Consider the following 25,044-nt stretch of genomic DNA (forward strand, 5'->3'; position numbering starts at 1 on the left):
TCGCAATTTGGCGCCCAACGTGGGGCTTGAACCCACGACCCTGGGAGGTTAAAAAAAAAAAAAAGCAAGGTTTGAAGGGCTTTAAATACAAATAGAGCTTTGTATGGATCTTGGAGCTAATAGACATATATTTAAGGTATCAGTTTTCTGACACTTTACTCTTCTCCCCATACTCCACAATCTACTGTCCTACTTGAAATTTCTCACACACACTAAAACTTCATTTCTTATCTCCACACCTTTTCATTAACTTTTCCCTACATCTATTATTTTCTCTCACTAATTTGGATTCTCAGAACCTCTCTATTACTTTCAGATTTTGTTCAATCATTATTTATTAAGGACCTACTATGCACCAGGATTATAGCCCTGGGAATACTAAAAGAGGCCAAATATAGGCCCTGCCCTCAAGGAACTTAACATATAATAGCACAAGTGCCACCTCTTCCAGGAAACCTGATCCCCACCTTGACCCCTTCTCCAAGGTTTGCTTTCATTTTCTCTTTTGTATACTGAGATTTATACATGTTATCTCCATGATTAGAATATGAGCTCTGTGAGAACAAGAATTGAGTACTTTCATTTCTTTTTATCTTTAGAACTTAGCAGAATGTTTGGCACATAATAAATTACTTCACAAATACTTATTTGTTGAACAATTAGATTGATACTAGGCATAGAAAAGAATACAGATTTAGAAGTAGACTCAACATTTTTAGTTTATATTTGCCGATATTTAAATAGGAATGGGAATTGAAGGAAATCTCCAACAGAGAATGATATTTACAGAATTCATCAAGAAGATAATTTGATTTTATTAGGACCTGATTTGGGGGGGGGGGGGGGGTGCTATCAAACATTCAATATTCTAAAACTAAATACTATATGCAAAAGTTAGAGTATCTAGTCTCCTCATACCTCACATTCTGACTAGCATTACAATACCTTAAGCCAGTTTAATGAATTAGAGATATATTCATGATATTTTATTTCTCTGTCATGTAAAGCAGCCATTATTCTTATGGAAAAGAGAGACTTGCAAAAACCTATCCATTCCACAAGGATAAATGAAATTACAAAACATTTGTTAAACATTACCAAGAATCACAGATTGGTACAGTGATTAATGAGCCATTCTGGAAGCAAAGATATGGGTTCAGTATATTACATTCACAATCTTGGGCAAATCACTTGATTTGTGGAAGCTATATAAGTAGTTCTCTTAGACTTTAAGTTACAGAAAACAAGTTGATCTTTTAGGGGAATTTTCCTCATTTGGGAATTCTCTATATCAGTGAAATCACAGGTCTTATCCCTATTCTTTAAATGATATGCAAAGGGGATACAAATATAAAAAAAATAGGCCATCCTTTCACTGAACTCACATTATAAATAGGTAGGCAACATATAGAGAAAAGAAGTAAATATAAAGATTCTAAAGTTGTTTCACTAGGAAAATGGCAAAGTTTGGGTTAGTTAGTTAGGTGGCATTGACAAGTCAGAAGACAATAGCAGTGGGTCTACATGTATTGGGCAGGACTAGTGGTAAAGCACTTTCCTATCCTGATTGGACAGTTCTACTTGTCCCCTTTTCTGGAAAAAAGGAACATAGTGTCTGCATTAGGAGACTTTTTGTGATGGCAATTAAGTTAAGATTGTAGTATAAACCACATTATGGGGCAGGAAGTTGGGAGATGAAGTATTATATGCAAGGGATATCAAATAGCATGGGCTAGCTGGATTGTAGAACATATTGGAATAGAGTAAGGTTTATGAATTCTGTAAAAGGAAGAAAGGGGCAAATTGTCCTCCTTCATGCATAGTGGGATCTAGGCTGGGCAAAAAGCCAAGCAGGGTGAGTTATTGAATAGGAAGGGGAGTTCATTGGTTAAATTAAAGATGTCATTTTTTTCTGAGCCTCTTTTCACAATATTGTCACTTTTCATTAATGTCATTGATGAAGAAAATGGAGCAGAAATTTTAAAATTAGCTGATAGATTTTTAAAAGTTATTCACAAAATTGCAATAATCATGGGGTCCAGAAGCGACAGTCCTTTATTTTCAAGAAATGAATATGTACTTTTAGCGAGATCTTGCAACAGGACTGTCCTTAGTCAAACTAATCAATAAATATTTTAAAGTGCCTATTCTGACTTCACCTGAGAAATGTATTCTGAATAATTTTCTGTTTCCAGCATAAGCATATATAAATGTACAGAAAGATTCCAAAGGGAATTTTGTTTGTTCTTGGAAAAGCAAAATTTGGATAAGATGATTAAAATATATTTTAGATTTTAAAATGGCCCATTCTTATTCAACTCAAAATGCAATAATGAAATTGGTATAGTTTCTCAATCCACCAAAAGTTTAGGGAAAATATTATGATTTGGAAATACTAGGGAGACATTCCGCATCACCTCCATCAAGTTATTTATTTATTGAATACCATAGCCAAACAATAGTTCTTGAAATCTTCCCCCTATTCAATTCAGGGCTTAGGTCGTTGGTGTTTTAATATATTAGAAAACTTTAAATGATTTAAAGTTTCTTGCAGAAACAAAAGTCTTTGTACTTACCGTTCTCCATGCTTGGGATCCTCTCCCTCCTTAATTGTTCCTTCAAGTTTTCTTGGATTTTTTTTCAAGATATGTTCCAAATCACTTTTTCCACAAAAGGCCTTTCCTAGTCTCTCTCCCCCTCTCACCAAACTTCTCATATCCAGTGGCTTATGTGGCCTTATTGGGATTCCTTCTACTCTCTATATATCTAGTATATATCTAGCTGTTTCCATGTTCTCTCCCTCATTAGATTGGAAGCTCCTTGAATTGAGAGGCCATTTTTTTTGCCATTCTGTGAATCCCTCATACTTATCACAATGCTTGATATAAAATAACTATTTGACGAAGGCCAAATACCTTAATCACTCATTTCTGATAAAAGTCTAATATAAGAAAAATATTAAATATCACTATTTAAGACATAAAACCATTCTTTGATTAATAATTTATCTAAGTTTTTAAATAGACATTTTACTTAATTTAAAAAAGGGTAAAATACTTAATTTTTAAAATATGTTTAAAATGTAAATTAAAAACACACTGAGAAAACACCAATGAATTTGACAAAGATAAAAAAAGAGGAAAAAAACTTCCGATGGGATTTCAGGAATATATAGACTAATTCACAGTTGGTGAAGCTGAAAAAATTTATCTAATCACTTTGGATATCTATATAAAATTATATAATAATACAAGTTGTAACTATTTTAATATAGGTGTTACTGACATTTTATTTAGTTGATTATCTTAGAAAGCAGTTTTCAAAGTGAGTAAAAATAATGATTATTATTTGTGGGGGTTTTTCTATCCTATCCTTTGATATCACTATAGAAACTTAGTCTGAACCATTCCTATCCTTAATTCAACAAGTATGCTGTTTGCCTATGGGTTTCATTTTCAACTGCCATCTATATGCAGATGGCTTTCAAAATTGTTATTTACCTTTAGCCAAAACATATATCCTGAACACCAGACTTACATATCCTGCTTCCTAGACATTTCTCTTAGATACCCAAGCAAGCATCTATAAAGAAGCATATTTAGTTTCAATATAAAGACAAAACTCCCCCCCAAAATAAAAAATAGTGCTATTATGGAATAGAGCTGCCACAGAAGGCAACTGATCCCCCCCTTACTAAAGCCCTTCAAAGAATTTTGCTACTTACATCTCTGTTAATTTAACTTCCCTAATATTGTACCACTATCCTTCTGTTCATCCAGATTAACAACCTTTATCTCATCCTCATTCTCACTTACCTCATATATCCCATTATTTGCTAAATCATATTATTTTACAATATATTTCTTATATTCTCTTTCAATCTATAAATATGACCTCAATTCTAGTTGATCCTTTTCTCATGTCTGAAATTTTGCTGTACCCTTTTGATTCCTTCCCTAAAGTTTCTCTCCTCTTTAATACATTTCCTACTCACACGGCCCAATTGATTTTCCTAATATATCTGATCATGTTAATGTTCCTTCAATAAAATACAATGGCTTCCAACTGCTTCTAGTTTCAATTATAAACTACTTTGTTTTAGCATTTAAAGTTTTCAGAAACCTATCTCTGTCCTATCTTTCCAAGCTTCTTCCTTTTTACTCCCTTTGTACAATCTATCATCTAACCATAATGATCTCTTTTCTTTTCCTCACATTCATATCATCTCCTGCCTCTATGAAATTTTACTTTTCATCTCTCATGCTTGGAATGTACTCTCTCATCAGTTTTACCTCTAATAATAACTGGTTTCTTTTGAGATGTAATTCAAGAATTGTTTTCTACAAGAAACCTTTCCTGATCTATATACTTCCCCCATTTCCCAATTCAAGCTATTAGTGTTTTCTTACTAAAATGTCCCTTTGCATTCATATGTAAAGACATATGTTTGCATATGTATATGTGTGTATAAATATATAGCATCCCTCTATATATATGTTTATATATGTACATATAATCTGTTCCATTGATAGCTTCTTGATAGCAAAAACTTTCATTCTTAATGTGTATCCCCAGCACAATGCGTGAGATATAATCCGTCTTTAATAAATGTAAGGGATTGATTGGCATTATATAGGAATGGAGTCTTATTAAAGAATGGGTTAGCCTAAATATATCTGATATCCAATTAAATTCTAATAATGTGAGTCTGGAACATGTTTGGAACATGAGTCAGAAGATTTAGCTCAATATTCATAATATTTAACTCATTTCTTTTTCTAAACTTATAGTTGCTTTTGTTTCTTCCATTTTTTTCTAAAAGGCTCTAAAATGTACTTCCAACACACCAAACTGACTCGTACACCCTAAATCATGAAATCTCAAAATTTGAATTTAACAGTCTTCTAGGTCAATACATACTTAAAAATTTTTACTGTAAGAGTTGTTCCCTTTTTCCCCACATAGGTGAAAGTTATGGATTTCTCTTCATAAAGATGTGGTTAAGTATAAAAAATAAAATAAAATATATAAGGTTACCGAAGAAACCAATTATATTCAAATGGAATTATCAAAATATTTTCATAAACAATTTCACAGACACAGCATGAAATTCTCTCTAAGACGTACCTTGCTTAAAACAGACCTTGCTTAAAATACCTCCCTCAAGCAGTAGGACAGCTCTAAATGTTAGAATAGTTTTTTCATTACATGAATTATAAATCTGCCTTTACAACTTCTACATCTTGATATTAATTATGTCCTCTGTACCTATGTGTAATATATCTAAATAATCTTATGCATGATAAATCTTGAAGACAGATTCCACAAAACACTGAAATCATAATTTCTCAGGCTAAATGTATTCAGTTCTTAACGTTTTGAGCCTCAATTTTTATATCTGTAAAGTGAGAAAATGGAACCAAAAAGATAGTGAAAATATTCCCTTACTAAGATAGAACATCACTATCTAGAAATGGTCAAGTAAATTTTAAGCCCTATCAGAACATATAAGTAATTTAAGAAAAAGTGGGGGGCAATGAACCCATTACTTAACAAGTATATTTAAATTAAAATATAAAAGGATGTACAATGTTTTTAAAAACTCACATTGCTAATATTAAACATATGAATGTTATAACCAAATTTCAAATTCAGTCATCATTATGAAACATATAGTTTCATTTTTTTAAAAAAAAGTTCAACACCAATTCTCTCAACTGAGCAAAAAGATTGGAGGTAAGGATCAAGACATGTTTAAACTATTTCATAGAAATAAATGAATGAAATACTTACTATTATGTAGTGTGGATTGATAAGAGAACGATATCCTGTCAGTGGACTCTCCTGGAAAAATTCTTCTTCAGATGATAGATCCGTAGCAATATCACTGAAAAAATTTGTAGGTGCTGCTTCAATCATTTTTTTGTATATTTTGCACCGTGGTCGGACAGTCCCTTTCAATATGATATAAAAACTTTCATTTGCAAGGACTGAAAAAAGTTAAAAAAAAAAAAAAAAGAAATTGAATATTAAACGTCAATTTCCCAGACTAACTCCTAAAATGTAGCATCTAGACTTGTCTTTTATTTTAATTCATTTATTTTATGTTATGCAATATCAATGGCCCTCTTTCAAGTGGGCACACAAAAATCACTCACCTCCATAAAAGGCATCAATGGCATAAATAAGCATTTACAGTCTCATTGATATTTTCTGGAGAAAGACTATGCACATGTATTTATAGAAACAAAATGGGCTCATTGGCAAAGGATCAAGATTTTTAGGAACCATGAAATTGCAAAATTGGAATTTTACTGAAACTTAAGGGTAATCATTCTCAATAATTTCATCTTTCAACACAGAACATTTTTAGGAGATAAAGAGCTAGAAAGCTTGCTAAAGTATTTATTAAGCACTTACAATGTGCCAGGTACTATGCAGGAAAGTCAGATTAATATAATTTAAAGGGTTATGATAATTAATAGGAGGCCATTGTCTAGAACACTGATGCTAAAGGCCAGCAATGAACTGTCAGAGAATAGTAATACACTTAGCCAAATTAAACCACTAGTGGCTAGTTGACCTTATCCTGTTATATTCTGCTTCTGTAAGTATGACCTATCTCCAGTATTTATAGCAGAATCCCTCCTATATTCTACCTTTCTTTCCAGACCAGGCTTAGGTGCTCCTTTCTGTGCAAACCTTTCCCAACTTCCCCACTGTGAATCAGTAATAAGTGATCTTTATATCCACAAATCTCATACGGTTCCTTTTTCCTTTTTGTGTGTATTCACAATCTCATTCTCTAATTTACATCAGAGATACTGGCATTTCTGATCTTGCTAACAAGCTTTAAACTCCTTTAAACCACTGACTAACAAAGGTCGAGAGGAATCATTGTACAAATGACAGAAAGCCAGTATTGCAATCAGAGAATAAATTCAAATTCTAGCTTCAAAACTCACTAGTTGTGTGATCATAAAGAAGCTACTCAACCTCTTTCTCATTCTTCTTATCTATATAATGGAAATAATTATTTTACTAGTTACCTCACAGGATTGTTGTAAGTAAAAATAATTTACCAACCTGATCACTCTACAAATGTGAATTGGCATTATGGCATAGGACATTGCAACTAGCAAGTATTTTAGTAAATATTAGACAAAACAATTGAAAATTGTAGAACCAAGGATAAATTCAATAAAGGCATAGCAATAGAGTGATCACCCACCGGGAGCTACATTATAAAGAACATTCTCAATCAAATATCAATCGGACTATATGGTCTCTGAGGTTCCTTACAACTGATGAATGCAACTTTTCAAAAAAACTATTCCCACTCCAAACTCTGCTCTCAGTTCAATGACAATGGATTAATCAGATAAAATGATCTGTATCATTAGGCCTCTCCTTTAGTCAAATAATAGAGAAAGTTCTCTTCTCCTTAAGAAAGCCTTTAAGAAATAAAGTTAGTGATGAAAATTTCAGGACATTAGCAAAAATATTTTGGTCATTGTTCATTTCTTAGTTCTTTAATCTATATTTTATATTTTTAAAAAGAAACTCAATTTTTATTATGCAGGATTTTGCTTAATTTATCTTTATATAATACTAGTTCTCTGTGATAAAAGCCACATTTATTCCATATAGATCAGGTCAGCTTCTCTCTATTGAGATAAGGAAAATATCCTAAAGACTTAACTAGTTTTAAAGGTTAAATCTAAGTTATTCAACTAGCATCCCAGTTGCCTTAGGTATAAAAAAGTAGCCCAAATGGAATAGGGGCTACTTATGGTTGATGGATTGCCCGCTGCTCTATAGATAATTCAGACATCTAATAGGGCTCAGCACTGTGGTAAATGAAGAGACTAGTGGGGGGGGGGGGCGGTATATCCAAAGGAATCAATCCAGAATCTTTATTGATTATCCTTTCCATGCCAATATTAAGGAAATTTCTTTTATTAAAGGTTATATAGGCTATAAAAGTTTATTTGTATTCTAATACCAAGTCTTAACCACCAAATTGGACAAAGATAAATTTGACTCAGAACCTTCCACGTATGGTACAAAGGTGAAACTGTATGAACTTCAGATAAGAAACTTTTTCTTTCTTTTCTGAGATTGAAAGTAGAGGAGGAAGGAGATAGTTCTTGCACTGAATGAAGAGAGGAAAACTAAAAAACAGAACTGAGATGGGAAAATATTCAAAAAGAATCTGAGGAAAATGATTATCAAAAAGCAAAATTTAAACTACACCCAGAGAAGGAACACTGGGAAGTGAATGTAAATTGTTAGCACTACTGTCTATCTACCCAGGTTACTTATACCTTCGGAAGCTAATACTTAATGTGCAACAAGAAAATGGTATTTACACACATATATTGTATCTAGGTTATATTGTAACACATGTAAAATGTATGGGATTACCTGTCATGGGGGGGAGGGAGTGGAGGGAGGGAGGGGATAATTTGGAAAAACGAATTAAAAAAAAAAAGCAAAATTTATCATTTAGTGCTAATTCAGGGCACATTTTATACCTATTTCATCTTGTCCTATTCTCATGTAATAAAATGTAGTAATTATAATAGACACAATCACAGGTGTATCATACAATTATATAGAGCCTTATGGTTACAAAGCACTTTATACACATTTTTCTATTTCTATTGAGTCACACAATTATTCTATATGGCAGAGTTTCTTAAACTTTTTTATATTCACAACCCCTTTTTGCCCAAGAAATTTTAAGCAACCTAAAATGTATAGATATATAAAATAGCTTTAAATATCAAATATCTGTTGATAATAAAGCATAATTTTACAATGCCTACATTCAGTTATACAACCCTTTATAGGGTCACAAGTTTAAGAAACTTTTCTATATATTATAGATTTACAAAGAAGAGACACCTTGTGTATCATTAAAGTTGAGAAGTTTCACATGATTTGACTAAGCTATCTAGGCCCACAGCCAGGAACAAAACCAAGACTTCCTGTATCTGTTGTTCTTCCTTCCCCCCCCCCCCCCCTCCCCGTGAAGGCAAGTGGAGTTAAGTAACTTGCCCAAGTTCACACAGCTAGTATATGTTAAGTGTCTGAGGCCAGAATTTAATTCAGGTCCTCCAGATTTCAAGGCCAGTGCTCTATCCACTGTACCATTCAACTGTTCCAGGTGTCCTTTTCATTGTACCATACTGCCTCCATGATCCTGGACCTTATTTTTGAGATATCACATTACTGAAAAATATTATAGACAATGTGATAGAAAGATAAAGAAATCAAGCTCACAGGCATTTGTGTGTTTATGTGTGTGTAATAGAAATTAAATATTTATTCCTTATCTGAAAGACTGGAACACTGTATTTTGGTTCAATCCCACCCATAAAGTCAAAGAGACAGATTAGAGCTTGGAAGGTAAAGAGAGGGTTATATAGTTCTTGCTTAGTAGATGAACTACCCTCTGTGACTCTGAGCAAAGCATTTAACCCTGATTACCTAAAAAAAAGATAGGAAAAAAATGCTAGGTAGGTATAGTGTTTTATGAAATAAATCCTCTTTGATAATATCTTAGGGTAAAAGAAAGAAGGATCGGTGATCAAAGCATTAAACAATGACTTCCCTAAGCCTTTTGGGTCAGAGCAAGCCCAGGTGGATGTAGGTAACTAGTTTGAAAGCATTTGCAAGGTTGGCAATAGAGGTACAATGATTTTATTCCCATTTGTAAATTATATTCTTAGAAGTCAAGAATTCAGTCTTCTTGTAGATGTAGGGCATTGACAAGTTGGGCAGAAAGAAAAGCTTTCCTGATGAGACAAGGTGGTTTTGATTTGTTATATTCATACTGACCACACTTCTAAGCCAAACCATAGAAGCATATGCCACTCAGAAAGAAGCAAAGATTGTCAACTCTCTGGAGAACAAAGGGAGCTTTGCTTTTCCTGGACCTCTCTGCTCAGTATTAATGGGAACACATAACCACCAAAATGAATCTGGTCCTTGTCATGAAGAGTTATCATTAAATGTCCACCAATCAGGGTTGAATTCCATTTGTCAGGGACATTTCATTGATCAGTCACATACCCAGTGCCTCATTAGAACTGACACACCTCTCTCACTATCATATTCATTCTTTCATTAATTGTTAACTACTCAGAGTTTATTTCCACATGCCCAGAACACACACTTTTCCATAGGATATATAAGGGTCAAGAGGTCTCCATGGAGGGTCTTTTTGTTTATGAGAAAAAAACAAATGACAATCATTTTATTAATTGTTCACCAGCCATAATTGATAAAATAATTAAATTATCTCTCAAACTTTTTATATGTCACTTTACAAACAGAAAGATAAGGGGGTGGGGTGGGAAGAGCAGGAAAGGGAGAGAGAGGGGGAGAAAGAGAGAGAGAATGTATAATATATACATACATACATATCCCAAAATTCTTTCTTTCAAATAATGGGATTTAGGGAACCTTTATTGGATCAATGGCTATTATCTGGAAAAGATAAATCGAGTAACCTTTTAAATGTGCACCAAAAAAATTAATTTCTCCTGCCTATCTTGGACCTAAATAAAAAGATTAGTACTCCACAGTTTTAAAATAGTCATACCTTTCCCTTAATCTTTCTAAAATGAACTTTCCTTAATCCTCTCATGTGAGCTTCTTTAGGTACAATGTCCTACAGCAATTAAAAGATTAAAATTTACATTACATATGTCAGCACTATAGTGAAAATATATAATACTTAGAACTAGTAGCTTGTTAACAGATAAAAGAGGAAGACTTACTCTAATAATGTATATTACAGCAGAGCTATTCCAATACTAGAATAGATCATAAAAGCTGTGGTTGGTTTCTATTATCCATCATCTGAGCAATGACACTTTGGGTTATCCATCACAAGAAGAATGACACTTAACGGTATATATCATCTTCATGATGGCTCTCTGATGATGTGCATCAAAAAGTAGTGTTTCCTTGGCAATTTGGGATTGCACAGGTTCAGTGTGATTTATAGAAAATTATCTCGCTTAGAGGGGGAAAAAAAAACCTTTCCTACTTCCATGTGAAAGAAATTATCTTGCTATTATGTCAATAACCAACTATTAAGTTAGGAACCAGACTTTTCTTATATTTTCTCACACAGAAAGTCATTCTCTGAAAAACGTAACTGATTGATGAGATTGTCCTAATTCTCAAAGACCATCATGGGCATGACTCCATTCAACTAGATCTTAATTCTGTTTAGAATTTAAATAGAACCCAATCTGGCAAGTTTTCTCCAAGGAAAACATTTCCTGTCTTTGTGTCTCTCTATTAGAATTTAGGGTGATCCAGCTAATGAAGGAGAAAACCAGTTAAAGTGGTCTGGATGGAGATGATACCTCTGTCCAGGTTGCTGGTGGCAGCTTAGTCAAATGAGCAAGCCACATTATTCAGGAGAAATCAAAGACTTCTAGCTCACCTCTTCATTAAATATCCACCAATCAGAGTTGAATTCCATTTGTCATAGGCATTCTCTTTCAAAAACCATGCAGTGCTTCCAGATTTTCCATATTTTTGTTTTTGATCTACCAAGAGAAACTACTGACCATCAATTTACTGATGATAAGCTAGTTTTAGTAATAAATTGGTCATTAATTACCTAGAAACTGTCCCTAGGAGGTTTTATTCATCACAGAAGCTTCTCATTGGCACTGGCTGTATCTCCAATGTTTGGTGATTTGCAATTATTAAATTGTAGAAGACCTGGAATCAGGCTTCTCTACTCAAGGGGAATCTGCAGAAGCTACTGGAGAAGAGTAGTAGACTAGGTGTGTCATCTTTGAATTAGGAAAAGATTTTTGTTTAGTCATATAAATAAAAATATACTTGGAGGAAGTTTAACCTGTACTGTATCTATATTATCCAAGGTTGTAAAAATATTTTATTTTAGGCTACTTCTATTATTAAAAGTAAATTATCATCTTGAACTAAAAATTGATTTTCCACAATTGGGTATACATCATTTTCACTATTTATTCATCAAAATCGGCAAACTATGGTTGCAATTTAAGTTGTTGATTTAAATATGATTTATTTGGACCTTGAGATATGGAAAATTCTTTTTACTATAACTAAAATTGTGTAATTTCAGCATCATAAAGAATTTAGAATATCTAATGAAATATAATATTCATAAAAGAAGATGCTATATAATACATAAGAATTTATCAATAGAAAAATAGAAAGTATAACAAATTTTAATGAAAATAATTAAAGGGAAAACAACAAATATCTAAAAAAAATTTTAGTTTCATTTCTATTTCATTTTTTGGATTTATCTCTAAGTCTGAGTGGGCTCCCTTCAGCCTTGGATGATCGATCATATTTCACTTATATTATTAAAACTACCTTTTTAAATGTTTGTTTTAAGGAAAGAATTGGTAGTATTTAATAGAAGCTTTATATACATTTTCTGTTTTCTTCTCCTTTTTTCATACCTTTTTGAGGTCAGTAACACTTTCTTCCAACTATAGGCAAAAAAAAAAAATTTATCTTCTTTTTTTTTTTTTTTTTTTTTTTTTTTTTTAGTAGCCAAAATCTAACTATATCTCTTGAAAGTGACCCATAGACCAAGCCAGTATAGCATTGGGCAACAGTGCTCGGAGAGTTAGGCTCTTAGTATCATCTTGGTAAATTGATTAGTATGATAATCTTTATTTAATTTCTTCAAAAATTTATTTCTTAAAGTCTACATTTCAGAGATAGCAAAGATTTCATCTAATCTTTAAGACACTTTATGTATTAATCAAATCTATTCTAAATAACTAGTAGAATTTCTAATAGGATGCTAAGTGTTATACACAGAGAAGCACATAGATCCATTTCTGGCTGCCAAGGATATTATAATCCAATCTGGCCATGGATATGCATTTACAGGGCATTTGACTAGCAAAATAATAGAAATAGTATAAAATAAAGAAAAATTCACAGACAAAAGGGGAATTTGGCAAACCTTTGTTAAGTGTTTACCACTTATAAAGCAAGAGACAGCGTAATATAGTTGAAGAAAGCTGACTTGGGAGTCAGGAAGGCCTACGTTGAAGCTGGGCCTCCAACATATAATAGCCCTGTCATTATGGGCACATCACTGGTCCTCTCTGTGTTACAGGTAAGCAGGTGTTACAGATGTGTTGGTAAAAAGTTTCCATGCTGTAAGTTCCTGATAGAGATGAAATCATATCTTTGGACCACCTCATTTTCCCACTCCCAGCAATGTACAAGGTATTGTTTTAAAGAAGGAGGATAATTTTATACATACATATGTATAGTTCATTAAGATGAACAAAGGCTTTACAAATGTTCTTTTATAATAACAATTAAAACTTTTATAATACTTGAAAGCTTGTAAAAACAATTTGCAAATATTGCCTTATTTTATTCTCACAACCACTCTGGGAGGCAGTTGCTATTATTATCCCCATTTTATAGTCAAGGAAACAGACATAAGTGATTTGTCCAAGAGCACCCAGTCTGGAAGTGTCTGAAGCCAGATTTGAAATCAGGTCTTCCTGATTCCCGAGCCAGAGCTCTATCTTCATATCCATCTTATGAAGTAGAAACTACTATTATCACCATTTTATAGACAAAGTAACCAGAGCCGAGATAGTTTAAGTAGTTTGCTTAAGATCACACAGCTACTAGAAATCTAAGGCAGATTTTGACATTTCTTCCTGATTCTAGGTCTCTAATTCTATCCATAGAACTCTCCATCTGACTCTTTACAATGCAAATGAGTTCTAGTTTAGGAACTTTGTGACAGGGGAAGTATGTTAATTGCATGAACTCTGGATTTTCCCATTTTCACTAAATATCTTGATTACTCCAAGAGAACTAGATGAAACTTCTATCATTCTAAAAGAGCAGTGCTGATAAACAAAGGAACTTAAAAAGTTTCCTGAAATGTATGAGTGTGAGTGAAACCAGGTAAAGTTTTTTCAAAAAGAGATAGAGTATGTTACACCTTAGGCCTAAATCTTGTGATCCCTATTCCCAGAGATCTGCAGAGCAGAAAGATCAGGCCTTGAGCCCAGGTTGCAGGAAATAACATGATCTCTAGGCTTAGGGTCTCTAAAAGTCAGACCTCAGGTCAGCCAAAAAAGTGACAGGAAGTGATGTGACCCACAGGAAGCAGACAACATTGGTGACCATTGATCAGTATTAGTTACTTCCTTTTTAGTACATCCAATGAAAAGACTTGGACTTTTTGCTATTTAACCAGCTTTACCATTTCCTGCTTGTCAGATCAAGCATATGTTGGGAACTGCAGTGCCTCCTGGGTATGCTGGGTCTCTCCCTGCAGGGACTAAATAAATGCTTTCTCTTTGTATCTAAAGATGTCTCAGATTAGTTAATTTGGGGAAGGGACCGTCCCACAAAAGTATAAAAACCTATGGCCAGAAAATTGTCTAAGGAATATGCAGCTCTTTGCAATTTCAGTTGAAACACCAACTGCCTCAATAGAAGGTTGAAAGACAGTTCTAAGGAAGCTTCAAACATGAATAAAAGAAAGGTAGTGATATAAATATTTAGGGAAGTTTCTTGTCCTTTCAATTGAATGAAAAAAAAATTGAAAAAAAGGTTAAGCACTTAATGAACTCACTGCTTTGATAGGAAATTGTATACTAATGTAGCTATAAGACTAAGAAACTAGCAAAATAACTGTATGGACATATATATATATATATATATATATATATATATATATATATATATATATATATATATATATATATATATATATATATATATATGTTATATTTAACATGTATTGGTCAACCTGCCATCTGGGGGGTGGGAAGGAGGGGAAAAATTGGAACAAAAGATTTTGCAATTCTCAATATTGAAAAATTACTCATGCATATATCTTTTAAATAAAAAGCTATAACAAAAAAGAAGAAAGAAGAAAAAGAAGAAGAAAGAAAGAAAAAGAAAGAAAGAAAGAAAGAAAGAAAGAAAGAAAGAAAGAAAGAAAGAAAGAAAGAAAGAAAGAAAGAAAGAAAGAAAGAAAGAAAGAAAGAAAGAAAGAAAGAAAGAAAGAAAGAAAGAAAGAAAGAAAGAAAGAAAGAAAGAAAGAAAGAAAGAAAGAAAGAAAGAAAGAAAGAAAGAAAGAAAGAAAGAAAGGAGGAGGAAGAAGAAGGAGGAAGAAGAAGGAGGAAGAAGAAGGAGGAAGAAGAAGGAGGAAGAAGAAGAAAAGAAGAAGAAGAAGAAAAGAAGAAGGAGAAGAAGGAGGAGGAGGAAGAAGAAGTAGGAAGAAGAAGAAGGAAGAAGAAGAAGGAGGAAGAAGAAGAAGAGGAAGAAGAGGAAGAAGAAGGAGGAGGAGGAAGAAGGAAGAAGAAAGAAGAAAGAAAGAAGGAAGAAAGAAGAAAGAAGAAAGAAGAAAGAAGAAGGAAGAAGGAAGAAGGAAGAAGGAAGAAGGAAGAAGGAAGAAGGAAGAAGGAAGAAGGAAGAAGGAAGAAGGAAGAAGGAAGAAGGAAGAAGGAAGAAGGAAGAAGGAAGAAGAAGAAGAAGAAGAAGAAGAAGAAGAAGAAGAAGAAGAAGAAGAAGAAGAAGAAGAAGAAGAAGAAGAAGAAGACAACGACGATGACGACGATGACTAAGGCACTGATGAGTTAGAAGAGCTCAAGGGAAATAGTTCAACATAGGTGTAAGCCTTGAGGCTTCTGATAGTTAATACTGTTGGAGTGTCTGAATGCTGTTCTTATGGAAATCCAAATCTGGAGATTTTATTGTTTAATATATTGTATTAAATTTATTTAGATTTAATCAAAAGTTATGTTTTCAAGCTATGCCAATTTGATCATTTTTATTATCTCTGCATATAAATCAGAGTTGTAGTGTTTATCATGAGTTGCTCTGACATCATTTAAAGGTGGCAAAGCAATTTTTCTTTTAAATATTCATTTAATGGCAGAAATAATTCATCTAATTTTAAAATCTATTCAAGCTATATCAAAATAATGTTAAGTATTAATAGTCTTTTTATTGGCTTTTTATTTTTCCTTAAAAGTATTTATGATTATGAGTTTGCTGTTTCTGTTCAGATCAAATGGAATTCATTGTAGTGGAATCGAAAATATGAAATGGAGTCAATGGGAATGGGTTCCCATGCTCTCTCTCTAAATTGTTAGTTGTTTGAACTCAAGGATGTTTTCATCTCTCTGATTCTCAGTTTCCTCATTTATAAAGTGAGGAGGCTGGAGTCGATGAACTCTAAAGTCCATTCCAGCTCTAAAGCTGATTCTACAATCCTAATTATGATAGTGAGTTTGGGAGTAGAGGAAGAAGAAAGGAAAATACCAAATAAGGATTTAATTTTGGGGACAAAAATATACAAATAGATAAAAATTTCTAAAAAATAACTAAGACATTTTAATATGAAGTAGTTTAGTAGTTGCAAGAAACATTGGCTATTTTTATTTACTCAAAAGAAAAAGAAAAATCAATGTGATTTAACTATGCCCTGGATTAAGAGAACCAGTTAACTTAATTCAGAATAGATATTTATGAACATTTAAACTCAGGCTAATTGAATAACCACTATAGCTTCCAGATCTTCTAACTATTAGCTAGACATGCTGACACCAAGTTTTGTGAAGTACATTGCTCATTAAATTCATATGGGAGAAGACAAGTGCCAAAAATAGGAATGGATCACCTTATCTAGTTATTCATTTAACTAATTGTATTATATGAATAAGAGAAGAAGGTTCCTTGGACACTAAATAGCTTGAAATACTGAAGCATTGTAGCGCCATAAAAGTCAAACTGAGAAAAATATTTCACCACACTTTGGTACCATTACCCGTGGTGCCTTTCAGCCAGGTTTCAACAGTGATATTTCGACTAAGTGCCTTGAAATCTTCATGTGTCAATTGGGAAGTTAAATCAGGCATGGTTTTCATCATCTTATATACAAAGTGACGTTCTGCAACAGTCCTGTGAATAGGGCTGTAAAAAAAAAAAAAAAAAGTTAAAAGTAGAGAATTTAACTTGTTTGTTGAGACTTATTTAGAAAAAATGCTGATGGACTTCCATGAAGAGAGAAACCCAAATAAATTCATTACAATAAAAACTATGTATTTTTTAAATTCAAAAACAATCACAAGAAAAAGATTGTAATCAAGTAAAAACAATAACAACATAAAAAATAATACTCTGAAGGCACTATAAATGATATATATATATATATATATATATATATATATATATATATATATATATACATACACACACACACACACACACACACACACACATATACACACAAAGAAACAAAGGTCAAACTTTTTAATACTAATAGTTTACCAGTATAGTATGGCTCTGAGTAAATTATAAATGAGAGTCATTAACACACAACAGAGAGATGTAAGTAATCTATACTATAGATATATTCATATATGTGTGTATATATGTATATGTGGGTATAGAAAATGAATATGTATATGAGAAAAGATAATCTGAAAGTAAGAACTAGAATAAAGGGTCTCATCCAGGAAATTAATTAAAGAAAAAGAAAATGGGCTAGTCATTTAGTGAGATCTAAAGATTAAAAGTAAAGTATTGGAGGACTCCACTGGCATACTTTTGATGTCAGGAGGATTTGAGGAAAGCCTCTAGAATATTAGGTAAATTGCTCAGACAAATCTATGAGACACATGAATGATCACTGTATGTTATAAGTAAGTATGAATGATTTGCAATCTACATTGATGGGAAGAATATTCAATTCAATGAAATTACAGAACCACATGAGTAAAATTGCATGCTTAAAAAAAAAGTTAAAGGAAAACATAAAATTGGCATGAATGTAGAAGATGGATCTGTGAGTTCCTTACTGTCAAAATTTCTTTCCACACATACAGATCACAATCCATGGGTGACTTAAGGCCCAAGGACCTGACTGCTGCTTATAAAGAAAATTTAAGTCAATTAGGGAGCACAATTAGATACAGTGCCCAGACGAAGTCAGAAAGACCTGAGTTCATATCCAATGTCAGACACTTACTAGCTGTGTGATCCTGGGCAAGTCACTTAACCCAGTTTCCTCATCTTCAAAATGAACTGGAGAAAAGAATGGGAAATAGCTCCATTTTGCCAAGAAAACCCCAAAAGGATAACAAAGAGTTAAACACAACTAGAAATGACTAAACAACATAAAAGTAATTGGTTTATCCAGGTTGACACAGTCAATAAATACTAGAGATAGAATTAGAACTTGGTTCTTCCTGACTTACAGTTCTGCATTCTAATCTCTGTCTTCATATCGCAAAATATTATTACTGGTTACTTGAGATTAAAGGAAATCAAACAAAAATTTTTTGTGTGTTTTGACAATCCTGGAGTAATTACACAAAATACAGTATATCAGTATTTCTTAATCTTAGACTTTATCCAAGCTATATGGAAAATGCTAATGAGTTGCATTGTTTCTACCTTTAAAGAAATAAGTATTGCATGTATGCTTTGAGTTAACATTTCAGAATAATAGAATAGGATCCTGAGGAGAAATATGTCAATGCAATAAAAATGCTGCAGATAACACAATCCAATCATATAATAGACTCATCAATTTTCATAGTAAAATTGATCACCTAGAAAAATTGATCCCTCATACCAATTATGAAGTATGTATGAATCAATTATATATTCTTTTCAGAAGGTGATTATAGTAGTTATACCTTTATTAGTTCCACTGCCTAATTTTTTTTAATTTAAAATGCTAATATTTAGGAAATTAATTAAGAGAAATGTTATGGTGCAGTAGATAGCCAGCTTCAGAAGCAGAGAGGGCTGGGAAGAAGTTCTTAAGATGCTGAATACTGGCAGTGTGGCTTTAGACAAGTCACTTAACCTCTTAGTGACAGAAGCTACTCACTAAATCTAAAAATTAAAGAACCATTAACAATCTTCATTGGAAGAGAAGCTTACTCATTGGGAGCTGCTTATGCTAATGAAATGATATCTTGATTTTTAAAAAGATTAATTCAATTTGAAAAGTCAATGATTTTAGATACTTTGTTGTGAGGATGCTCCAGTTTTCTGAAATTCAACAACTTTTTATTTTTTTGAGTGCAGATTTTTTACTTATTTCTTTTAAAAAAATTAGCTTTTTATTTTCCAAATGTATGCAAAGATAATTTTCAACACTCATGCTTGCAAAACTTATGTTCCAAAATTTTCTTCTTCCTTTCTTCCCATCCCCTCTCTAGACATCAAGTATTCCAATATATGTTAAACATGTGCCACTATTCTATACTTATTTCCACATCTATTATGCTGCACAAAAGAAAATCAAATCAAAAAGAAAATAAATGAAAAAGAAAAAACAACAAAAAAGATGAAAATACTATATTGTGATCCACATTCAATCCTCAGAGTCCTCTTTCTGGATGCAAGTCCATTGGAATTGACCTGGATCACTTCATTGTTAAAAAGATCCATCAGAGTTGATTGTCACATAATCTTATTACTGCTGTCAACAACTTCTTTATTTGCACTAGTATAAAAATTGTCTATTGAAGCCTTCCAATGTCATAAATGAAGCATTTTTGGGTGCATAGAGTAACACCTATTATCCTTATTCAGGTTAAGATGGTTAAGATGGCCACTGGCATCCATTCTATTACTGAAATTCTGGGATCCTGTGATTAAAGGAATATTTTCCTAACTTCATCTAATTTTACTGTGCAATGGCAACATTCTTCTATATGAAATAATATTTATGAAATTAGCAAATTATGCACATCAGAGAATGTTTATACCCAGTGTGATGATGTCAAGAGAAAATTTAGTGAATCCCTCAGAGTATTTTTGACCCATTATGCATATGTATTATTTTCTAAAAAAAAAAAAAAAAAAGTGCTGATCTAAGCAAAGTAGTTTCTTCCCTAGACAGTAGGGAATTAAATGTGAAGATAGTATCTACATATTTGGACTGAAAAAAACTACAGAAAAAGGAATAATGAGTGATTTTTTAATGAAGAGATAGCTGAAGAAAAATTGCCAGGTGCAACTATCATTATAAAATAAAATTTTTAAAAATAGATGTTCAAGCACATATTACTTGGAAACAACTATCAAGCAGAATAGTACTGGGTCTATATATAAGGGCAGCAGAACTTGAGGCTATGAAATTCACTTCAATGAACATTTATTAAAATTCTACAATCATAGAACCTTAGGGATTTAGAGAACTGCATAGATCATCTAGTCAAATCTCTTCTGAAACATCCAAAAAATTGTGGTTTCTCCAGACTATGCTAGAAGGTAGTCCATGACAGTAAAACTCAGCTTCTAAAATATCCACTTCTATTTGGAGATAGCTTAAATTTTTAGGGAATCACTCCTTATAATGTAATTGTTTTACCATGATTTCCAATTACTTTCTCCATGAGTCAGTAAAAATAGAACTACATTCTCTTCCAAATGACAGTCCTTTAAATATTGGAAAACAGAATAATTTTTTTTCTAATAAGCATGCTGTTTCTGCAACTGCTTTTTTGAGTATTATATCAAATTACCTTACTATTCTCATTGTCCTTCTCTGTATATATTCCAGAAGGCATAAAGTGAGAAGTTTTACCTTATCTAACCAAAGTTTTACCTTATCTAACCAAAATCTAGGTAAATAGACGTAGAATTTCTTCTATCTATATATTAAGTAATAATCTCCAAAAATTATATAAACATATCATTCAGTCAATAAGCATTTATTTAATACCTACTATTTGCCAGGGACTATGAACTGGAGATTAAAGAGTGTTTAAAGACAGCCCTGTTCTTATATGATCTAATCAATCGTACATGATCTAATCAAAGGCAACAGAAATGAAACAATTATATACAAGAGCTATCATAGCTGTATATTGTATAAATTAGAACAAATCCACAAAGGAAAGGCACTAGAATTAAGGGGATTCAAGAAAGATTTTGTTTAGATGGTTAAGATTTTAGCTAAAACTTGAAGGTAATCAGGGAAGACAGAAAGCAAAGATGAGTAGAGATGAAATCCATATAATTTTATATTTGATTCTGTAGGTGTTTTGAAATTTATTGAACAAGGTAGTGACATAGTCAGACTTGGACAATTAATCTGATGGCTGAGAGCACGATGAACTAGAGTGGGAAAAGACTTGTGGCAAGCAGACTAACAAGCAGAACTTGTTCATAATTAAACCATAAGAATTCATAGTGATCAGCATTTCTAAGCCCTAGCAAATAATCACTTTAACAATTCTTCCTAGAATCTTACCTAGAATTCAAGGTAATTAGCATATAGTTTGTAAATATTGATTATCTTTTTAAAAAACAATTCATTTAACTTCCTTCACTCTTTCCCCATTTTGAATAATTTCCATGATTCCCTAAAGCCAACTGATTATTTCATCTACTATATTTACAAGTTCTTTTAGTACACTGTGATGTAATTTATCTGGGCCAGGTGGCTTGAACTCATTTAGAATAGTTAATTGCTCTCTTACTTCTCTTCATTTATCTTCATTTTCAATCCCTGTTAATCTTATTTATATGACCTTTCCCAATATGAAGATCATTATTATCCTTGGTAATGAAAAAAGAAGCAATTAGGGGTTGAGTATTCTGATTTCTCTGCCAAAAGTTGTTGTTCCATACTGTTCCAAAGAGTGTATCTATCTTTTCTTCATTATTTACATAAGTTTAAAAAAAACATAATTTTTCTTAATTTCATGGTCTTTTAGAATTCCTAAAACTATTAAAAACATTGTTTTAATTATCATTTTCATTTTCAAATGTATACCTCCTATCTTGCCTATACAGAGATCACATCTTCGATATCATTAACAATGAGTGAAAAGGAAAATGGAGTAATGAAAAAAAGCAGTAAAATACAACTAGCCAACACATAAATGGAGTTTGACATCATATATATAATGGTATCTACCCCCTCTCTACAAAGAAAGAAGAAAGCTGCATTTTTCATATTTTAATTGAGATAATTCAATTGCATCTTATTATTATTATTCCCTATACTATACTTCTATAAAGAAGAGCTGGATCTGCATTTTTTTGTCTCTTCTGGAATAACCTTAATCAATTCACTTTCATTTTCAGTGGTTGTCCATTTCATTTACATATTGTAATTCTTTATCCAATCTCTGCTCAATAGTTATCTACTCTATTTCTAATTCATTTTATGATAGAAAGTGTTAATGTTGAAATTTCACTGCATGTCTGACTTTTCTGTCTTAAATTTTTGTGCATGCTATGTATGTTGAATAGTGGGATCTCTGGGTCAAAGGGCATAAATACTTTTTTCACTGGAAAATGAATGGATGCGCATCAATTGGAGAATGATTGGGTAAATTATGGTATATGAATGTTATGGAATATTATTGTTCTGTAAGAAATGACCAGCAGGAGGAATACAGAGAGGCTTGGAGAGACTTAAATCAACTGTTGCTGAGTGAAATGAATAGAACCAGAAGATCACTATACACTTCAACAATGATACTGTATGAGGATGTATTCTGATGGAAGTGGAAATCTTCAACATAAAGAAGATCCAACTCACTTCCAATTGATCAATGATGGACAGAATCAGCTACACCCAGAGAAAGAACACTGGGAAATGAGTGTAAACTGTTTGCATTTTTGTTTTTCTTCCCAGGTTATTTTTACTTTCTCAATCCAATTCTTCTTGTGCAACAAAAAATTCGGTTCTGCACACATATATTGTATCTAGGATATACTATAACACATTTAACATGTATGGAACTGCCTGCCATTTAGGGGAGGGGGTGGAGGGAAGGAGGGGAAAAATTCAGAACAGAAATGAGTACAAGGGATAATGTTGTAAAAAATTACCCATGTATTGTACTGCCCCCCAAAAAATTTATAGTTATAAAATTAATTTTAAAAATTTATTTCAGTAATCAATCATAGGCAAGTTTCTGGAGAACAGAATGGGTTACCCTTGATGAAGAATAGAAACTCCTTTTCATCAGAGACTAGAACAGAATAGGGAAAGATGGGAGGAAATTCTGGAATGGAGGAGGAGAAGGAGAAGTAGCTGGTAAAGCAAGTCATTTATTTTCTCAGTAGATTAGTAGAAGAGTTAGAAGTAGGAGCAACACAACTGTTCATTTAGGTCTGGAATACTTCTAATTGGGGTTATATTCTACCAAATCTAGTATATCTGTGGTTTCTGATATACTGTGAACCTAACTGCTGGCATGCCGCTTCAATAATTCAAAGCAATAACCTGAAAAAAAAACTTTATTTCAGTTCAGTCATTTTCCACTTGTGTCCAATTCTTCATGACTCCATTTTTGGTTGGGGTGGGGATTTTTGACAAAGCTACTGGAGTGGCTTGCCATTTCCTTCTTCAGTTCATCTTACAGATGAATAAAGTGAGGCAAACTTGGTTAATTGATTTCCCCAGTCATATAATTAGTTTCTGAAGTCAGATATGAAATCAGGAATAACAATCTTCCTTATACCAGACCCAGTACTTTATCAATTGTGCCATTCAAAAATGCCTTCTAGAACAATTGGATCAATTTATAGATCTAATATGAAGTTGGTTTAAATCTTTCTACAATTGTTCTTAGTCAACCTGGAAAATTTTCTGGCCTTGAAATAAGAAAGATTTCAATGTTCTTTTGATGTTCATTCTCCTGATATTTCTTTTGTTATTAAAGATTCTTCCTTTAAAAATTACTCATATCTTTATAATTTATTCATTTATCCATCCATAAATCAAACAATGAATCAGCAAGTCTTTACTAAGGCCTGGTATTTGTCAGATACTATGCATCTTTTAGCTATTAGAGAATGGCTTTCAATCATACATTTTTATTACTTCTCTGAATGCCTTACATATCAGACACTTGAGAGAATTTTGATGCAAAGATTTTCTTACCTTTTTTTTTAATCTTGGTTATAAAGTTTTAAAATCCATATAGGTTCCCCCCATTGTATCTATTTCTCCAGTTTTCAAGGAGTTGTTTTGGGTTTTGTTGTGAATTTTATAGGTTTTTTAATTATATGGTGAATTTACTAATCTCAAATTTTCAATTTTGTTAATGTATACTTTCAGAGTTTATATGTGTGGGGATTTTGTTTATTGTTTTGTTTTGTAGTTTTATCTGAGGAGTGCTTTAGCTGCAACTCCAAAATGTTGGCATCCTTTCCCATCATTATTTTAGATTCCATTCTTATAGTATGCTCTGTTATTCATCTGAACTTTACATAAATAACAGTGAAGATGAAGTTATGTATGTGTTTATGTATGTGAATAATAAATATATATATATAGTTTTGTGTATATATATGTATATTTTTTATTTGTACCAATTAACGAACTTCTATATACCTATATCAATCTGCTTGTGTACCTCTCCCTTTTCTCCTTCATCTTGATTAGAGTTTGTGTTTTTAGATCTTGTTCCTAAGCTAATTTTTACTCTAATATTTTTGTCTTTTTTCTGTTTTTGTCTTTTATATGAATTGATATATATATATATATGTGTGTGTGTGTATACAAATATATATGTATATATATATATATATATATATATATATATATATTTGATCTTCTAAAAAGTCTAGTGAACAAGATATCCATTCTCCTCAACTATTTTGAGCTCTAATGGCAAGGTTACTTTTTTTCAAAGCTTTCCATCACTTGTACTTCTCATCTAGTTCTTTCAGACTGGTCTCAAAAAGATACATAATAGTTCCAATTCATCTACATTATGAAAAGTAAAACTATCAGCAAAGTAAATTTAAAATCTATCTTATATCTTTAAATATAGATGATATCCTATATATTTCTGAAGGCAAAATGATAGTCAAAAATTCAGCTCAATTACAAAAGTAGTAGAAAGAAATCACTTCTATAATGGTCCAAGGATTTCTTGATTCCCAGGATGGAAATAGCCTTATGCAAGATAAGAAAGGATCATAGAATTTCATAGGATCATAGTATCTTATCTCAAAAACATATGTTTTCCAACT

General features: G+C 32.2%; 1 protein-coding gene across 2 annotated transcripts in view; it reads right to left on the bottom strand.

Moving 5' to 3' along the window:
• The window catches only part of CNBD1 (cyclic nucleotide binding domain containing 1), a 529,678-nt gene that overhangs the window by 221,103 nt on the left and 283,531 nt on the right, over positions 1 to 25,044 (bottom strand). For both annotated transcript variants that reach the window (XM_074284959.1, XM_074284949.1), the window contains exons 5-6: positions 16,850 to 16,995; positions 5,794 to 5,990 (exon numbers count right to left, since the gene is read on the bottom strand). In XM_074284959.1, the coding sequence (XP_074141060.1) occupies positions 5,794 to 5,990; positions 16,850 to 16,995 (343 nt within the window). The remainder of the gene's footprint in view (positions 1 to 5,793; positions 5,991 to 16,849; positions 16,996 to 25,044) is intronic.

The sequence above is a fragment of the Sminthopsis crassicaudata genome, chromosome 1 (assembly GCF_048593235.1).
Source record: "Sminthopsis crassicaudata isolate SCR6 chromosome 1, ASM4859323v1, whole genome shotgun sequence".
Taxonomy (NCBI): Eukaryota; Metazoa; Chordata; class Mammalia; order Dasyuromorphia; family Dasyuridae; genus Sminthopsis; species Sminthopsis crassicaudata.